At 59.1% G+C, this 18,461-nt stretch overlaps 1 protein-coding gene across 6 annotated transcripts in view; it reads left to right on the top strand.

Annotated features, from left to right (window-relative positions):
* The window catches only part of EHMT1 (euchromatic histone lysine methyltransferase 1), a 109,831-nt gene that overhangs the window by 57,678 nt on the left and 33,692 nt on the right, over positions 1 to 18,461 (top strand). For 2 of the 6 annotated variants that reach the window (XM_070378578.1, XM_070378583.1), the window contains 7 exons: positions 224 to 404; positions 3,102 to 3,259; positions 3,380 to 3,568; positions 10,798 to 10,875; positions 11,810 to 11,930; positions 14,257 to 14,388; positions 17,069 to 17,214. In XM_070378578.1, coding sequence (XP_070234679.1) covers positions 224 to 404; positions 3,102 to 3,259; positions 3,380 to 3,568; positions 10,798 to 10,875; positions 11,810 to 11,930; positions 14,257 to 14,388; positions 17,069 to 17,214 — 1,005 coding nt within the window. The remainder of the gene's footprint in view (positions 1 to 223; positions 405 to 3,101; positions 3,260 to 3,379; positions 3,569 to 10,797; positions 10,876 to 11,809; positions 11,931 to 14,256; positions 14,389 to 17,068; positions 17,215 to 18,461) is intronic. The other 4 variants (XM_070378581.1, XM_070378580.1, XM_070378579.1 and 1 more) reach the window with 4 other exon arrangements.

The raw sequence follows: 18,461 nt of genomic DNA, 5'->3' as shown, positions 1-18,461 counted from the left end.
TGCCGCTTCCCCTGGAGACGCAGGCCCTGCTCCCCTCGCGTCGCCACCGCGCTCCGCCCGGCCCGCCCGTCCTTGGGGGCTGGGGGGCGGGGCAGCGGGTTCTGTGCTTGTGCGTCAGTGTCGGCTGTGTGTTGGGGCCGCCTGTGTGTCTTGTCAGGTGTGCGTCTGTCGGTTGTGCGTCAGTGCCGCCTGTGTGTCATTGTCGGCTGTCTCTGTTTTGAAGCACGCGGCGAGTAAGGACCCCAGGGAAGGCCGGGACGCCCGCGACCACGAGGAGCCGAAGGAGGAGCTGAGCAGGGGCGCCTCGGAGTTCGCACGCCAGCAGCTTTCACCCCCCTTCCCGTCCCTTCACCAGTCGCTACCTCAGAACCAATGCTACGTGGCCACCGCGAAGGCCCAGACAGGTAAAAGGGGCCCGCCGCGCTCCGGGGTGTCCGCCGGCTCCGCCCTCGCCCAGCCCGTGTCGCTGCCTCTGCTGGCCTCCAGCTCCCAGACGAAGGTCGCTTTCAGTCTGACGGTCTGAGGCCGTGGTTCGGTGGGGTGGGCAATGTAGGTCTCGGGTGGCGGTCAGTTCAGGGGCTGAGTGCCAGGGCCTGGCGCATGGGACGGCCCCTCCTGCATCGGAGCAGGGCACACCAGGTCCCTGGTGGGCCTTTCTGGAGAGGGGGTGGCTCCTGGGGGGCTGTGGGGGGAGAGCCGTGGAGCCCGCTCCCTATGGAGACTGGATTTCTCAGGACAGATGGGCTCTCCGCCAGGCCCTGGGTTCGCGCGAGGCGGGACGCAGACTGCGAGAGGCCCTGGTGCGGGATGGGGCGCTCTCTTGGTGCCTGTCAGGAGTTGGATTTCAGACCCGAGTCTCTGTGGAGGACCCCCCGTTTCACCACGGGCGCAGTCACCCAGCGAGGGGCACTCGCCTCTGCCCCTCGTGGCGGTTGCAGACCTGGGCCCCTGGGCGTGCGCTTGCCACGCGTGGCGCCCTCTCACGTGTCGCCTGGGAGGTGCTTCTGGCCAGGCGTTTCCTGCCATCCCCTGGAGCATGTGGTCAATCTGGAGCGCCCCTGGGGTCTCAGCTGTCTTCTGGACCGCCCCCGAGGCCCATGTCCTCGCTGCGTCCCCCGGGGGCTGGGGACCCCCGGGTCACTGTCCTGTGTGTCTTGGGAGGTGGGGCCTAAAGGACTGTGTGGTCTGCTCCTCCCACTTGCAGCGTAGGTGTCTGGGGACATCCGCCGGGACTGACCGCCAGGGTGGCTTCCCCTCCGTCGTCCCCTCCCGCCTTCTCTTGGCGCTTCTGCTGCAGTGAAGGGCTTCCCTCTCCAGCCGTGCCTCTGTCTCAGCTCGTGGGCCCTCCTGTGCGTCTCCGTCCATCACCGTTATGCCTGCGTTGTCCCGGGTCTGCCTTTTAGGCTGGCTCCTGAGTCCTCCGACACGACCCCCTCGCTTCTGAGGACTCCCTGCCTTCTCCAGGTGGACCTGTCGCGTGTTGTCCTTCCTGGTCCTGGGCCCAGCCTTATCTCCAGGGAGCTCATGTTCTGTTTGTCGAAATGCAGTGGTTGGTTAGAAAACAGGGTCAGTCTGTCTTCCCACCACTTCTTGGTACTATTGTTAAATAATAATAGAGTCTCAGCCAGACAGACTGGCAGCTCTCTGTGAAACGGCCCCCGTGTGTGTGTAGGGCTCGGCGACAATGTCAGGAGCTGGTGCTTCTGTTGAAAAGTTAAGATCGGGGACTTCCTCATGGTCCAGTGGTTAGGATTTGATGCTTTCACTGCTGAGGGCACGGGTTCAATCCCTGGTCAGGGAAGTAAGATCCTGCAAGCCCATTGGTGCTGGTGGGGAGGGCGAGAGCGGTAGGGGTGGGAAGAGTTCAGATTGTTTTCGTTTGAGCTCTGTCATTTCCTCATCCGTTCAGGACAAGCTCTCTAAACAGAAACACTTAGACTGTACTGGTTTCCCACGGGAGTCCTTCCTGCCTTCTCTGCAGGCTGAAGATGGGGTCCCACAGGCTTGGGATTACAAATGTGTCCTGGCGCCCAGACCCTCCCACGGCCTGCGGCCCTGCTCCTCGGGGGGTACAGGTCTCCCCTGCTCTTCCCGTGGCTTTTCTGCCGCGTGGCCCTGGCTGATTGTGACGGCGCCTGTGTGGCCTGGGAGCGCGCGGCCTCTGTCCACCTGGTCCTTCAAACCTGCCTCCCCTCCTTCCTCTGTGCCGCCTCCTGTCCGTGTTCGACTTGTCTCGGGACACTCACGGTTTCACTTCGTCCCTTCTTGTTCCCACTTTAAGTCGTGGTGGTGCGAACCCTGGAGGGCCTGGGCGTGCCATTCAGCCTCAGCACAGGCTGGGCAAACTCCAGATTTGCCCGAAGTGCACAACCCGCCTGCCTCCCAAGATCGCCGGGAGGCCTGCTCGGGGCTTGCCTGTGCCCGTCCTGCGTGTGGGTGGCATCGTATCTCCACGTGCTCCCCTGCAGGCCCACGTGCCGACGGCTCTTGTGTCCTGGCGCCCATGTACACAGCCGTCTGTTTCTCCAGTGTCCCCTTCCCGTGTTTCATAGAACTTAAACATAAGGCATTTCTCTCAGTCCTTTGGAGGAGTTCCTCCATGTGAAAGCAATGGTTTTCAGGTTTTTTTAGAAAACAATTCTTGAAACTTCTTACAAAAGAAAACATCATAGGAACCCTCATTCCAAAGCAGTGAACCTGGGGCTGCCTTGCCCAGAACAGCGTCAGTGGCCACAAGCCCTCCCTGCCCTGGCTTGGTCCCGTGACCGCTGCACTTGCCTGGAAGCTCTGCTCCCGGACCGCCCACCCGCCCTCGTGTGCAGGGCCAGGGCGCTGAGCAGTCGTGGGCTTCTGGCCGAGGGCGGAGGGTCCTGGTGGCCACGGCCTGTCTGGCACCGCCGGCTTGGTGTGCCTTCTGCGCAGCTTGGTGTTTCCTTGTGAGCAGATCGCATGGTCCATGGTGGGTTTTCTGCTTTCTCTGTGCAACTTGCGACACTATTGTGGGTGCTGATGGTACTTTGGTGATCAGCCTGCCTTTAAAAACGTTTGAATGGCATTTCTTTTCTTCTCTTGTCCCCTTTTGACTTTTTTTTTCTTTTTAGCTTGCTTGCCTTTTGTTTTAGCAGCTGCAGTATCTCGGAAGAAAAAGCGAAGAATGGGAACCTATAGCCTGGTTCCTAAGAAAAAGACCAAAGTGTTAAAGCAGAGGACGGTGATTGAGATGTTTAAGAGCATAACTCATTCCACGGGGGGTTCCAAGGTAAGGGGTGTGCCAGGCTGTGGGGGGGCCCTCTGCCTCTCTGCTCTGCTCCAGGGCAGCCCCTGCCATGCCCACTGGGAGGAGTCAGGGGGTCCCGACGCTGCGTCTGCCCTCTTCCAGGGTGAGAAGGATCTGAGCGATGGCTCCCTCCATGTGAACGGTGAGAGCCTGGATCTGGACTCGGAGGAGGATGACTCGGAGGAGCTGGACGAGGATGAGGACCAGGGCGGCCCACCAGCAGCTGCGTTCCCTACTGAGGATGGCAGGGCCTCCAAGGATGGCGTGTTGGCGCCTGACTGCAGCCAGAAGGTGGGTGGCATGTACACCCAACCTCAGTCCCGGGCGAGGGGCTGGAGGACGTCTGCACTTTTGGGCCCTAAGAAAGCCCTGCTGGCTTCTGGCTGCGGTTCTTGGGTTTCATCTCCCTTGGGTCTTTGGACCGTCTGTTTTCATCAGAGCAGTGCTTGTCTTTCTGGGCAGTGCTCCCTGGAGTAAATGTCTTGTCTCTAGGCAGTGGAGTAACAGGAACAGTGTCGTCAAGAACTGCTCTGCCAGCTGTGCTGACCAGTGCCTGTGTAGCCTGCCCTTGGCCCTGGCTTGGTGTCCTGGGCTCCTGCCCCGGGTGCAGTCTTCCTGCAAGCCAGGACCCCGTTCTCCCGGAGGGGCGAGTGCCCAGCTGTGACAGGCCTGTGGGGCGGTTATGTGTGCGGGAGTGCTTGACAAGCTCGGGTGTGCCGTGTGGTGGTCCTGGCGGTGCACCGTCCGGGGTGGTGTGGGGGTCCCCACAGGGGCAGCGGGAGCAGACCTGGGCAGAGCGGCTCTTGGTGTTTGGGCCTTCTAGCTGGGGGACGGATGAATTGGAGGAGGAGCAGCAGCCGTGGCTGAGAGTCAGCCAGATGCAGAGCCGTGGTTTTGCCGTCACCGCCATGTGTCAGATCCGTTTGAGGAAACCCTGGGCCATCTTTGCGTGAAACAGATGCCATATTTGACGAGTTACTCTGAACTAAGGGTGGGCAGAGACGATGTGGTGAGTTTCTTGCAGCAGTGACTTTTTGGAAGTGTATGATTTTGTTGATTAGCCTTTTGCACTTTGCAGTAGCCCTGTGGGTATAGATTTTGATGTGTGTAAAGGATTTTCTTCCAGCCTCTGGAGTTCGGGAGTGTCTTATTGTTTAGACACTCAGTCGTATCCAGTTCTGTGCAACCTTATGGACTGCTGCAAGCCAGGCTCTTCTGTCTTCCACTGTCTCCCCGAGTTTGTTCACATTCATGTCTGTGGAGTCGATGGTGCCATCTTATCCTCTGTCGCCCACTTCTCATGTTGCCCTCAGAATTTCCCAGCATCAGGGTCTTTTCCCGTGTGTCGGCTCTTCGCATCAGGTGGCCAAAGTATGGGAGTTTTAGCTTCAGCATCAGTCGTTCCAATGCATATTTGGGATTGATTTCCTTTAGGACTGACTGATCTCCTTGCAGTCCAAGGGACTTTCAAGAGTCTTCTCCAGCACCACAGTTCGAAAGCATCAATTCTTCAGCGCTCAGCCGTCTTGATGGTCCAATGCTCACATCCATACATGACTACAGGAAAACCATACCTTTGACTTTATGGACCTTTGTCAGCAAAGTGATATCTCTGCTTTTTAATACTCAGCCTAGATTTGTTATAGCTTTTCTTCCAAGGAGTAAGCGTCTTTTAATTCCACGGCTGCAGTCAGCACCCACAGTGATTTGGGAGTTCAAGACAGTAAAGTCTGCCGCTGTTTCCACTTTTCCCCGTCTATTTTCTGTGAAGTGATGGGATCAGGTGCCGTGATCTTAGTTTTAAGCCAGTGTTTTTAGTCTCCTCTTTTACCCTCATCAAGAGACTCTTTAGATCCTCTTTGCTTTCTGCCATTTGAGTGGTATCATCTGCATATCTGAGGTTGTTGGTATTTCTCCCAGCATTCTTGATTCTAGCTTGTGAGTCATCTAGCCAAGCACGATGTACTCTACACATAACTTAAATAAGCAGGATGATGATATACAGCCTTAATGCACTCCTTTCCCAATTTTGCACCAGTCCATTGTCCCATGTCCCGTTCTAACTGTTGCTTCTTGACCTGCTACAGGTTTCTCAGGAGGCAGGTCAGGTGGTCTGGTGTTCCCATCTCTTGAAGAATGTTTCGGTTTCTTGTGATCCAGACAGTCAAAGGCCTTAGTGGAGTCAGTGAGCAGAAGGGGACGGCCCCTTGTCTTTTTCTAGTGTTTGTTAAATTTCAGAATCATCGTAGCCACTTATGCCAGTTCTACTTGTCTAGGAGTTTTGGGGGCAAAATTTTAAATGTTGTCCCAGCCCCTGAGGTGTAATTATTCAAAAATAAATTGGTAGAAAATGGTAACACTAGAGATTTAAAGGAAATTTTAAAATCATTTAAGATATCTTTTGTTATTTTCTCCCACTCCTGTAGAAGCATAGGAGGAAGCAGTTTCCTAGCCTGTTTGTGTGTGTGTGTGTGTGTGTGAGAGAGAGAGAGAGAGAGAGAGAGAGAGAGAAAGTCTCTCAATCATGTCCGACTGTTTGTGACCCTATGGACATAGTCCATGGAATTCTCCAGGCCAAAATGCTGGAGTGGGTAGCCTTTCCCTTCTCCAAGGGATCTTCCCGACCCAGGGACTGAACCCAGGTCTCCCGCATTGCAGGCGGATTCTTTACCAGCTGAGCCACCAGGGAAGCCCTCCTGGCCCCTAGAACGGTATTTGGAGGGTGCGCTCTCAGGCCTGCGTTCGCCGCTGCCCGCAGTGGGATTGAACCCTGGGTGCCCAGGCTCCTCCTCGTGGCACCGTGTGCCACTCTGGGCCCTTCAGCAGGTGTTGTCTGCCCCCTGCTCCCCTCCCCGAGCCATTCCCTGGTGTCACAGGGGACACTCGGCAGATCGCCCCTTCGGTGGGACGTGGCGTCACCAGGGCGCTGGCTGCGGTGCGTGGGAAGGCGCGGATTTGCGTCTGCGTGTCCCTGCACCTCTGTGTTTTGTTCCAGGCGGGCCAGGCAGCCCTTGACGGTCACTAGCCATCAGGATTTGTTCTGTGACCCCCTCTCTGCTGGCCTGTGACCTGGGCAGTGTGATGTGAGTGCATTGCTGACCGATGGCTTGAAGGACTCTGCTGTCAGCCTTGGCTGTGATACCAGAGCTCAGGGACACTAGGCTGCTTCTGCGTGATTTCTGGGTTCTGGATTCTAAGTACAACATACAGGCCTTTGTCCTTGGCAATTTTGAATAAGTTGATGTAAGCTAGCTCTTGTTTTTTCATTGCTTTGTATTTTATGTGTAATTGTTTGACTCGTATAGAACTCATGGTAAAATGTGGGGTAGAGCCAGCGTGGGCGGGCGCGTGGCCGGGGGCCACGTCCCCGTGAGGCGGTTCTGGGCGGGCGGGCGCGAGGCTGGGCTCTGGGGCCGGCAGAGGCCGCGGACTGCCGTTGCTTCCCTGGTGACGAGACCGCCTGTGTCACACGCGCACCGCGCTTGAATTCGGGTCTGTCTCTGGATTCTCAGTGTTGATGGAAGTTCTCCTCCTCCAGAAAGAATCTAACACTCAATAACACTGTTTAGATGTTAATACAAAGGGGAAAAAGTCAAATGAGTATCAAGCTAACGGAAGAATCGGGAAGACAAATAAAAGCAGAATCGAGACGAAAATGTGGAAAGTGCAGTAAGTTGGTGGGAGCAGGCCTGCACGGGTCAGCGATGGAAACAGACTGCGGTGGGCTCGCGCGCGGCTCCTCAGATTCGGGAGGCGCAAGGCACGCGAGGCACACGGGCCGGGCCTGAGACGGAGCGCGCTTAAACACCGAGTCCACTGCCCGTCTGTCAGTCACAGCCACGCCTCAGAGGGCTGGGGTGGGGGCCTTCCCAGGACCTGCGGGCGTCCCGGGTGGGAGGGAGCTGGAGGCCGTGTGCTGGGGTCTGGCTGGCTGCTGCGTGGATGGGCCAGGGTGCAGGCCAGCCTGCAGGTGGGGCCGCTCCGGCCTTGCTCTGGGCTGCAGCCCCTGTTTCTGAGGAGCTGGCGGCTCAGTTGTGACTGTGGGCTTCACTCGTGCTGTTGGTTCATTTCTATTGTGTGATGGCATCTGAAGGTGGCCCGGGATCCCCGAGCTCCTCCGGGGCCGTCATGGCTCTGGCTGGGGCTTACCAGAGTCCCCGAGCCCCTCTGGGGCTGTCACGGCTCTGGCTGGGGCTTACCAGGGTCCCTGAGCCCCTCCGGGGCCATTACGGCTCTGGGGCTTACCGGGGTCCCCGAGCCCTTCCGGGGCCATCACGGCTCTGGCTGGGGCTTACTGGGGTCCCTGAGCCCCTCCGGGGCCATAACGGCTCTGCCTGGGGCTTTCTGGGGTCCCTGAGCCCCTCTGGGGTCGTCATGGCTCTGGGACTCGCTTGCCTTTCTCATTCTCCTCTGCGGAAGCCTCGCTGCACATGTGTTCCCGGCCAGCTGTCCCCAAGCCCTTGGCTGTTCTGATGAGTCTCTGGGGGAGGAGGGGCGCTGGGGGTGACGTGGGGCTGCCCCCTCCAGCCTGGCTGTCACTGTGCTCTGCATCTGCCGGGGGCTGTGCGCCCCACGTGTGCCTCGGGCCGAGCGCATCCACGCTGCAGTTCTGGCTCGCGTTTCCTGGCCTCCGAGAAGGTTGGGGGCGTCCTGGAGCGTTTGCCACGTGATGCCTTCTCTTGTGAAATGCCTGCTGGGAACTCAGCTGTTCATCTGTGTGGTTGTTGGTCTTCTTAAAAGAGCGATCTGTAGGAAAGGAGCCCCTGTGCACGCGGCCAGCATGCTGCCCCTGCTTCTCACTGGTGACCGACGCTCGGCACCCTGGTCTTAGCACTGGGTGGATGGGGCGGGAGGGTGCGGCTGTCCCCCGCACTCCGGCCTGCTGGCTGGGCCCCTGCCCCGTGCGGCCTCTGCCTGCTGTGGTCCCGCAGGTGTCCATCGATCTGCGTCCTGGACGCTGCCACGCTGCTGCCCTCACCGCCCGTCCCCAGGCCTCAGCTGGTCCCTGCGGCTGCCATGTGCATTCTCGTCCACTGACCCCTACGCCTCCCTTGACAGTCATGTGGCAGGAGTTTCAGAAGGTGTTAATCTGCCTGTTTTAGTGGGTAGTTCCATTGCTCGCTGTTTTTAAAATAAAAAACTATCCAGTGAAATTTAAAGATATTTAAATAAAGCTGACTAAAGATACCAGGAGAAAGTTGTATGTGTTGGTGGAAGTTTTAAACCATCACAAACACGAGTGAAGAGAAGATGCGGATAGCCACTGTCAGGGCCTCCCTGGCAGCTCAGTGATGAAAGGACCCACCTGCTGACGCAGGAGACCCCAGTGTGACCCCCAGGTCAGGAAGAACCCCGGAGAAGGGAATGGCTGCCCACTCCAGTATTCTTGCCTGGGAAATCCCATGGCTAGAGGAGCCTGGTGGGCTACAGTCCATGGGGTCACGAAGAGTTAAACACGACTTAGTGTCTAAACAGCAGCGGTAGCCCCACCTCCCCTCACACGGGTGCTCCGAGCTGGCCATTCTTGCCGCGCAGCTGTGAGGTGAAAGCCAGAGGGAGCATTAATATTTAAAAGGACAAGGGAGAGAGTTTGCTGAGAATATAATCCTCATCACTGTAGCCGGTTAGCTGAGCGTGGGTGGTCCTGCCAGTCGGAGAACATGCGGACAGCCTGTCAGCAGGATGCCCAGGACGCTGGCTGGCGTTTACGACCAGGGAGGTCAGGACGGCGCAGCCAGGCCTGTGTGCAGGGGCTGCTGCTTCCCTGATGGTCCTGGGGCTGTCTCAGCAGCTGAGGACTCGGAACACAGAGCCAGTATCACCCCCAGAGTTAGCTGTCATCCTGAAACACCGCCAGAGCACCTAGCAGTAAACTTAACAAGAGATGTCTGTGACCTGGAAGGGAAGTTATATAACTTTGCTGAGAGAGGTTTAAAGAAACATAAGTTCATGGAATGACTCATAGTTTGTCTGAATGAGGAGATCCCTTGTGTAATTTCCCTTGCCCCATGTTATCCTTAAACTCATCAGAATCCTCACAGGACCTTCGGTGGGGTCACCTGATGTGGGGGTGTCATGGCGGGAACAGGGGCAGGGTTGGCAGGATGGGGCTTGGTGGGGCTGGGCAGGCACCACGCGGGGCGGCCGCCCACCTTGCCGTCCGTCCGCAGCGTGGCAGTTTGCTGTCAGAGCTGGGCTTCCAGCTGGGGGCGAAGGCCGTGAGCTTCTCCGTGAATGTTACCAGGATGACTGGCAGCAGGTGGTCACGGGGCACAGGAGACGTGGGCTCCATTCCAGACACACAGGGCGGTGGTCTCGTGGTTCTGAGTACACTCAGACCACTGTGTACAAGGGCAGGTATAAATCAGAGAAGTTGTTACTTAAGAAAGCAAATTCCAGAAGATGTAAAATGTCCACACAGGGGCTTCCCTGGTGGTCCAGTAGTTAAGACTGTGCTTCCAGGGTGGGGACGAGGGTTCATTCCTCAGCTGGGAACTAAGACACCACATGCCGTGTAGTGCAGCCAGAAGTTAGAAAAGAGTTAACACAAAATACTCAACTGTGGGAAAAAAGCTTTGGAAACCATTTCTTCTAATCTCCGATGAAGGCTTGCTGGTGTAAGACACGAACCCAGAAGCTGTGAAGTGGGAAGTGGAGAGGTTTGACTCGTCCGGTTGGAATCTCAGAAGTTTTATATAAAAAGAAAGAGGAGAAGCTAAGCTCATAAGACTTGGTAGGAAAATGTTGGTAACATGTTTAGCAGGCAGAGGAGATCTCTCCTGTGGGTGTGTAGCTCCCACAGTTACTAGAAAGCAGGGACCCAGGGGAGATAAGGGCCAGGGGTGTGGTCTCCCGGACTCAGAGGGAGAAACAGGGGCAGGGCTGGGGGAGCTTGGGGCTGTGGGCACCCCCACCCCCAGCGCCGGCCGCGGTGGGAGCCCGTGTCTGCTGTTTCCCGTGGAGGGGGGGTGGTCTTAGCTGTCCTGTGCGATCGTGGAGGTTTGTAGCCCCTGGAGGAGCCACAGTGGGCATGTGTGCAGGGCAGAGGAGGGCACGGGTGCACACGGGCTTCAGGGTCACTGTGCAGGTAGGGGCGGTGAGCACGGGCACCTCTGTTATGTGACGGGAGGGTTCTGCAACACACTTCTCGTTAGAAGGAGGTGACTCAGAGAAGTGTGCAGGGTGCTGCTGCTGGGAGGCTGGGCACGCGTGCCCACCTGGAAGGGGTCTGAGTGTTCGCTGCAGCCTGGGCCGGCCTGGGCCCTCGGCAGGGGCGGGTCGGTTTTACACTTTGTGTTTGTGCCGTGTGCGCTGGTCCTTCCTAATTGCTGTCTGCCACGCACGTTGATCTGTGTACAGTTGATGCCCTCCTCCACGCCAGGGCCGCCCTCCAGGTGGGCCCTTGGTGTGGAGCGGGAACGCGGGCGCCCCCAGCAGCCCCTCAGCACGGGGGTCCGGGTGCCTGCCCCCAGAGGGTCACTGGCTTCTCTTCTCTTTTGGGCCCCCGCGTGGCCGCTTAGGTGGACGGCGAGTCTGAAGAGGAGCAGGAGTCGGCCGGCACCGCGGACGAGGAGGAGGACGGGGACGAGTCCGACCTGGTAACCCCGGCGTGCGCGGATCCCTGGGTCCCTGCGTGCAGAGTGGGAGGGGCCTCCGGGCCAGCGGGGCGGGGCTCAGAGCTGAGGGCGGGGTCGGAGGCTCGGCTGGTGGGCGGCGGGGCGGCGGGGCTCGGTGAGCTCGTGGCCGTGTCCGTCCAGCCAGAGCAGGTCTCTGAGAGGGAGACGGTGGCCACGTGGGGGCTGAGAGGAGGGCGCGAGGGCAGCGCTGTGGCGAGGCGCGTGTCTCCCCGGGGCCTGGCCCTGGTGCAGTGTAGCTTGCGCTGCTCCCTTCTCTGCGCGAGGGCACAGGGCGCTGGGGCCCAGCTCCAGGCCCAGGCTCCCAGGCGGCTCTCGCGCAGGCGCTGAGCCGCCCCGGTATCTGAGGGTCTCGCAATTATAGGCCCTTAAGTGTCTTCTCACCCACGGCCAGCGAGGCTGCGAGACCCTTGTGTCAGACTTGGCAGCGTGGTCTGTGGGCTGGCTTTCTGTCTGTCTGGCTCAAGGCAGTTAGACCCTGCCTGCGTGGAGGTGTGAGATGCGGACACTCGAATCGTGGCGTGTCATGAGCGGTGACAGCCTCTTGCTCTCTGGGCTCTGGCTAACCTGGATGTAGACTTGAAGCAGACTGAAGCTTTGCTCCTTTTCCTTTGAGCACGGTGAATGGGTGCGTGTGATTGAAAGTGGACTCGCTTACTGAGCTGCTTTAGTGTCTGGTAGAACTCTCCCATGTATTTTTTTGTGTGTGTGCTGAAACTCAAGTAACGGCTTGGAGTGTGTTTAGGGACAAGCATGGGCATCTTTACGAATGTGACCTAGAAGGGACCGTCTGGGAGTGAGCGGGGTCTTGCGGGTGAGTGGTGGCCATAGGGCAGGAGCTGGAGCCTCTGCGCCCGGAGCCCAGGCTCTGCCTTTCTGCCCTCTCCCCACTCCCCAGAGTTCTGAGTCCAGCGTCAAGAAGAAGTTCCTCAAGAGGAAGGGGAAGCCTGACAGCCCTTGGATCAAGCCAGCGAGGAAGAGGAGGCGGAGAAGCAAAAAGAAGCCCTGCTCTGTGTTAGGTAGGCACGGAGCCGCGCGACGCCTGGGCGGGAGCGTGCCTCGGCACTGGGGTCTGTGCAGGGCTGCGTTCACCTGGAGGACTCCACTGTTAGGACAGCAAACACCCCAGAAGGGACTTAATCGGAGCTGCTTTAGCAAGGGCTGCCCGGCGGTCTCCTGCCCGCGGCCCGCACCCCCACACACCCTGTGCCCTGCCCTCAGTGTCCTGGGGCCAGGCCCTGGGCCACAAAGCGCTGCTCAGTGCTTTGGTCAGTCCCCTTGATCCGGGGGTGGTTCTGTCCCAGGCAGACTGGGAGCGGAATGGCCTCAGGCTCAAGGGCCCAGCCCTTGTCTGCAGCTTTGCTGTGGAGGACTGAACGCCGCAGGGGGTGTGCAGTACTCTGGAGCAGGGCTGGTGAGCCCCCCTCACGCCTGTGACAGGAGGTCCTGCCACGCCCTTTGCCTGGCCGAGACCCCTCCCTAGTCAGCCCTCGAGCTGCTCTGCGGGTCCTCGCCTGGGGCCGGCGCCGTGGGGCCCACTCACGGAGGGCACCTCTCTTTGGCTTCTCCACGCGTCACTGGGTCACCCATGTCGTTGCTGGTGGGCAGTGCTGCACAGCTTTAGTTCTCTGATAGAGAAGCAGGTCATGGAGCTGCCCTCGAAGTGCAGAGGGCCGCTGGCGGCCCCGCGTGGCGGGCGCTCGGGTCTGGGTCAGGTGGTGCGTGGGGCTTGTTGGCCCACCAGGCACCATGTTGTCCCTGAAGCTCCTCTCCTTCACTCACGGTTCCTCGTCTCTCTGCCTCGAATCATCACCCGAGGTCACACACCCTGTGTTTCTGTTGTCGGCTGACAAGCCGTCGTAGACCCAAGACTAAAAGTCACCGGTCCTGGGATGAAAGCTTGATCGCCACCATCTTGGGTATAGCATGCAGAATGCCTGCCGGAATATTTATTCAAGCAGGACTTTGAATTGTATTCCCTTTGTAAAGTGTTTAAAATTGTACAGTCTACTGGGGTTCCTCAGGTGGGTGGTGATTTCTGCAGGCGGTCAGCTCCTTCCTGCCTGAGATTTGGGTGCAGACTGGCCTGGACTCAGGGTCTTTGGATACCAAACTTCTGTATTATACCTGTTCAATTCCCATCATTGAAATAACATCAGTGGCTTGTCTGTGAAGTGTGGGCATTTGCCCTTTGCTGGAGGTGTTAACTATGCTGTGTAAACGCCCGTTTTCACAGGCTTCTTCAGTGAGATGCCCTTACGATGACTGATACCCAGGTGGCTTCCTGGGTCATGTAGATAGGAACCTCTCACCCCGTGATGGCTCCTCACCCCGTGATGGCTCCTCACTTGTATACTCGCCTCTCGTTGGCATGTTCAGAGTGTGTTACCCTCTGGCGGGTGAGGGGCTCCTTAAACCCCGTTCTCATGGATGGACATTCCCTCCAGCCTTTCCCTGTGGATCCTGGAGCCCACTGCCTGAGCTGGACAGGTTCCCAGTGATGCTGTGTGTCTGAGGCGTCTTTAGCTGCCGCACAACAGCTAGTCTTTCAAACCTGCCATTCGATTTTTCTCTTACTTTAACATGGAATGTGTGTACAGTGTTTCTACTTGTGTCCTCAGATCGTTTTATCAGCTTTAATCCAGCTCACGAGGGTGTAGAGAAAGGTGTTTTCATGTGTCTGTGCCTTTGCTCTCCTTGACGAGGCTGCCCCATCCCCGGGGAGCCCGAGTGGAAATGGGACCAGGCAGGAGAAGTGTGGGCGGGTGTGTGTGTGTGATCCGCACGGCTGGTGAGTGTATGTCTCGCATGTGCGCGTGTGTGATTTGTGTGGCTGGCGAGCATCCGTGTGTCTAACGTGCGTGTGTGATCTTTGTTGTCGGCGAGCATCTGTATGACACGCGTGTGTGTGAGATGTTTGTTGCTGGTGAGCGTCTGTATGTCTTGCACATGTCTGTATGACACTTGGCGTGCGTGTGTGATCCGTGTGCCTGGCAAGCGTCTGTCTCTCTCTCACGCGCGTGTGTGATCTTTGTTGCTGGTGAGCGTCTGTCTCTCGCGCGCGTGTGTGATCTTTGTTGCTGGCGAGCATCTGTATGACACGCATGCGTGTGTGAGATGTTTGTTGCTGGCTAGCATCTGTATGTCTCTCGTGTACATGTGTGTGATCTGTGTCTGGCAAGTGTCTACGTGTCTCGTGTGCATGTGTGTGCGATCTGTGTACCTGCGAGCGTCTGTATGGTCTGCACGCGCATGTGTGGGATCTGCGTGGCTGGCGAGGCTCTGTGCCTGCAGGTGGCGGTGCGGCCCCAGCCCCCCGTTTGATGAGGGCACCTTTGGTTGCAGGTTCTGAAGCCTCTGCGTCATCTTCGGGCAGTGTGGAGCCAACGGCGCCTGGCGACGGCGGGGGGTACATGGAGGTGCCGCTGGACTCCTTGAATCTCCATGTCCAGGGTGCGCTGACCTCTGACACAGAAGGTGAACGCGTGCGTGGTGGGGCCAGTGGGGGGAGGGCACATTGGATGCTGCGTGGGCAGGACACGGTGCCGGTCACCGTGCCCCAGAGGTTGGGTGCAGACACCTGCTGGGGTGGCGGTCCCACAGGCCACACGAGCTCTTGTCGGCTCCCCGCGGGAGGTGCCTCTGCCCGCAGGTGGCAGTGTTCTGCGTAACCTGACTGTTTCATGGCCTTGGACTCCAGCAGTGTTGGCAGAAACGTGTGCCCACGTCGGGGTTGAGCTGCTGGTGTTCAGATGCCCCGTGGTGCGTGTCCGGGGCTGGGCCCTTCACCGAGGTCCTTGCTCCACGGTGCTGGGGTCCTGGCACTGGGGCTGTGTACTCCCACCATCCAAAAACCTTTATCTGGAAAAGGAGCTAACAGCTATTTGGCCCTTGTGGGAAATCAGTTTGAAATCTGGGGATGATGTAAAACCCCTGTTAACTTTGTCTCATGGACTTTGGTGGCTGAAGGGTATGGCTTCCGGCAGGGTTTAGCCAGACGTTGTGGAAAGGATAGATGGATGGCCTTTGGCTGTGAGCACTAGGGGAGTTTGGGTGCTTGTTCACCTCAGGAAACTACATCTGTAGCTTGGGAAGGAAGTCACAGGCTTCTCCATCAGAGAAACAGCAGCTTTTCTTCTTGCTGCAAATTAGCAGAAACCATCCAGTGACCCCTCACGCCCTCCTTCCCAGTGACGTGACGTGTGTGTTCTCTGCTTCCAAACGTTCTTAGCTTTGTCTCAGGAGTGTGCTGACTTGGACGCCTGCGGGAAGTAGTGCTTATTTTACCAAATTGCGCATGGTCGGTGGTGTGAGGGCAGTGCGGCGGGGGTGCCTGTCTAGGCTGAGCCCCGGGCTGAGGGGCGGTGGCCTCTGCCTTCGCGTGCTTCTGTTCAGCTCCTCTAAGTAAGGGCCACGCTGGTGGGAGCCCTGCATTAGGAGGAGAGGCAGCCGCCGGGCGCGGGGCGAGATGCTTCTCTGAGGGTGTTTCTCACGGTGCCAGCCCTGCCAGGGCCGCCCAGTCACGCGGTATCTGGAGAGCCAGCTCTTTGCAGGGACAAGTCGGGGTCTCCAGGTGTATGTATTCAGTCCTGGAGTTTCAGACCCTCGAGAGAGGGCAGCGGCCTGGGATCCTTGGCAGCGAGCCCTGTGACCTGGACCCTCGGGAAGGCGAGGACCGACCTGGTCACGGGGTCCCGGCTCCAGCCCAGAGAGCGTTTGCGTTGGGATGGGCAGTGGCCCTCATCCGTGCCCCCGGGTCTGCCGAGCCGGGGTTGGGTGCTGCTCTGACCCCGGTGGCTGGCTGGGGCTGTGGGCAGATGGCCACAGCCGGGGGGCATGTACAGGGTCCACTGGGACCCGTCCGTCTGGCGCCCTGTAGCTCCTCTGCCTGGCCTGCTGGCCGGCCCTTCCCTCGCCCTGGCCTTGCGGCCCGTGTCCTGGGCTCAGAGTCAGTCAGCTGAGCAGCATCGGGGTTAGTGCAGGTGGGTCACACCCCTCCGTTTGCTCTTGGGAGGCAGCGAGGGCGGGATCCCTGGGGTCTCAGGGTTGCCCTCCAGTCTGGTTCTCGCATGAGCCGGCTGCTCCTGCCGCCAGGGCACGGCTGGGTCTGGGTCCCGAGTGTCCTGGGCCCAGCCTGGCTCCCGCGCAGGGAGGGGAGTGGGCCATGGGACTGTGCTGTGAGAAGGAACAGGGACTTGCCTTCCTTTGGAAGCCGTAGCTGGGTTGAGGGCTGTTTCTGGCCACTGGCCTGTGTCCCCACCAGGAGCCAGCCTGACCGTGGGCCCCCTTTCCCTGGCGCTGCTCCCTCGCCTGCCTGCAGGCAGGTCGGGGTGATGTTGCTGTGCCCGAAAGGCTTGCCATGATCCTGGTTTTCTTCTTTGTTTTCCTCCACACGTCCGTCATTCAGCTGGAGAAGCAAGCTCTCTGTGCGGTTATAGTGGGTCATCACTGAACAGGCTGCCTCTAAACCCTTCCAGGTGGTGCTAACTTGCTTCAGTCATGTCCCACTCTTGGTAACCCCATAGACAGTAGCCCACCGGGCTCGTCTGCCCATGGGATTCTCCAGGCAAGAACACTGGAGTGGGTTGCCATGCCCTCCTCCAGGGGAATCTCCTGACCCAGGGACTGAACCCATGTCTCTATGTCTCCTGCATTGGCAGACGGGTTCTTTACCACTTAGCGCCACCTGGAAAACCCAAAATGTCTCCAGATACTACCAAGTGTCTCGAAGGCAAAGGAATCACGCTCCGTCATGTCAGACTGTTTGTGACCCCATGGACTGTAGCCTGCCAAGCTCCTCTGTCCATGGAGTTCTCCAGGCAAGAACACTGGAGTGGGTTGCCATTCCCTTCCCCAAGGGATCTTCCCAACTCAGGGATGGAGCCCAGTCTCCTGCGTCGCAGGCAGGTTCTCCACCACCTGAGCCACCAGGGAAGCCCCCCTTCTGAGTGGCCCAAGCATTTAATTTGTGGCTGCAGCTCTGAGCGGAGCAGGGAGGACGAGCGCTCCCCTCGTGGGGAGTGCAGTCTTGGCCTGGGTTCCCTGTGTGCTGCCGTGAGCGTGTCTGCAGGGACCCTGTCGCCGGTGACCCAAGTGTAGCGGAGCGTCTGGGCGGGTGGCATGGCGGTGACACTCAACGCATCTGCTGTGACTGCAGGGCTGGCCAACGGTCCTGATGCAGGCGAGACGGATGGCCTCCAGGAGGTGCCCCTCTGCAGCTGCCGGATGGAGACCCCAAAGAGCCGGGAGATCACCACTCTGGCCAACAACCAGTGCATGGCCACAGAGAGTGTGGACCACCAGGTGAGCCGCCGCATCTGCGTCGGGGGGTGCCCTGCCCGGCGGCGCCAGGCTGCCTGGGGAGGCGGGCTGTTTGTGTGGCCATGCTGAGGCTGGGGGCGGACATGGCCGTGGGTACTGCTCTGCTGAGGCCACGCTTCCCAGAGGCTTTCCTGCTTGGCTGTGCACTTGAACGTGGATGGCAGAGGCTGAGGCCCCACCCACCTTCTTTAGAGGAGCTTCCCATACAGAGAGTCTCGCAGCTGACTGCTGACCCTGCTGCTCGGGGCCAGCCGCCGCCACTCTTGGCTTTGAGCCAGTGGTCACGGCATGTCTCGTGGAGCAGAAACAGCAGTGGCTCCTGCTGTCACGTGACACGTCGCGGACGGTTGGATGTGTGTGTCCTTTGCTCTGGCCACACGCAGGCAGCTTCCGCCACCGCCTGTGGCCCTGCGTCCGTGTGGCCTGGTGTTCCCGGCCGGTTGGTCCCCTTTATCTTGGGTCACGGGGCTGGAGGCCGGCACTCGTCCGGGCTATGCGGCGGTCCCTGCGTCCAGCTTGGTTTGGCCAGAGCGCCTTCAGGGACGCGTCGGTCCCGTTGCCCACAGCTCCTTAAGGCTCCCTGCAGGGCAGTTGTGCCTTCAGAGCTCTGCCGAATGCTGCCCGGTGAGCAGTTGGGCAGCTTCCCATACTTCCTGCCACGACTGAAGTGTCGCTGGGACAGGCACCCCCCTCACCCGCAGGGCTGCTGGGCCCTGAAGCGGGCCCGTCCTGTGTTCGTAGAGCAAGTAGTGACGTCTCTTCCTGCTTTTCCGAGTAATGAGCCGGTGCTTCGGCTGTCTCTCCCCACTGCCATTCCCTGCAGTTCGTCTTAGTGACTCAGGGTCTTTTCCTGGGAAATTGATCCAGAAAACAATGCAGGTCAGATGTTGGGCTTGATGAGTCTGTCTCAGGTGGCGGGCACGCCAGTAACCACACCAGGGGCAGAAAGCAGGATTGGCCCCGGGTAGCCGCCACCTGGCTTCTGTGTTCCGCCGCCCATTCATCCTCTGTGCTTCTCTCTGGAACGGCAGGACCGTTGGACCCTGTGATTGGAGTCAGCGGCTCCCAGACGCGCAGGGCGTCCAGCCCACTTGTCTGCAGTTTAGACACAGGTGGACCTGGCTCAGTGGCGGGGGTGCACCCCAGCCAAGGCGTGGTCTCTGGGTTCTTCTTCTGACGCTGGAGCTGTGGGGTCTCACTGCCTGTGCTTGGCACCCCCTCAGAGTTTC

The sequence above is a fragment of the Bos mutus genome, chromosome 11, assembly GCF_027580195.1.
Source record: "Bos mutus isolate GX-2022 chromosome 11, NWIPB_WYAK_1.1, whole genome shotgun sequence".
NCBI classification, from domain to species: domain Eukaryota; kingdom Metazoa; phylum Chordata; class Mammalia; order Artiodactyla; family Bovidae; genus Bos; species Bos mutus.
The sequence above is the reverse complement of the archived record's forward strand: the minus strand, read 5'-3'. Positions and strand labels throughout refer to the sequence as shown.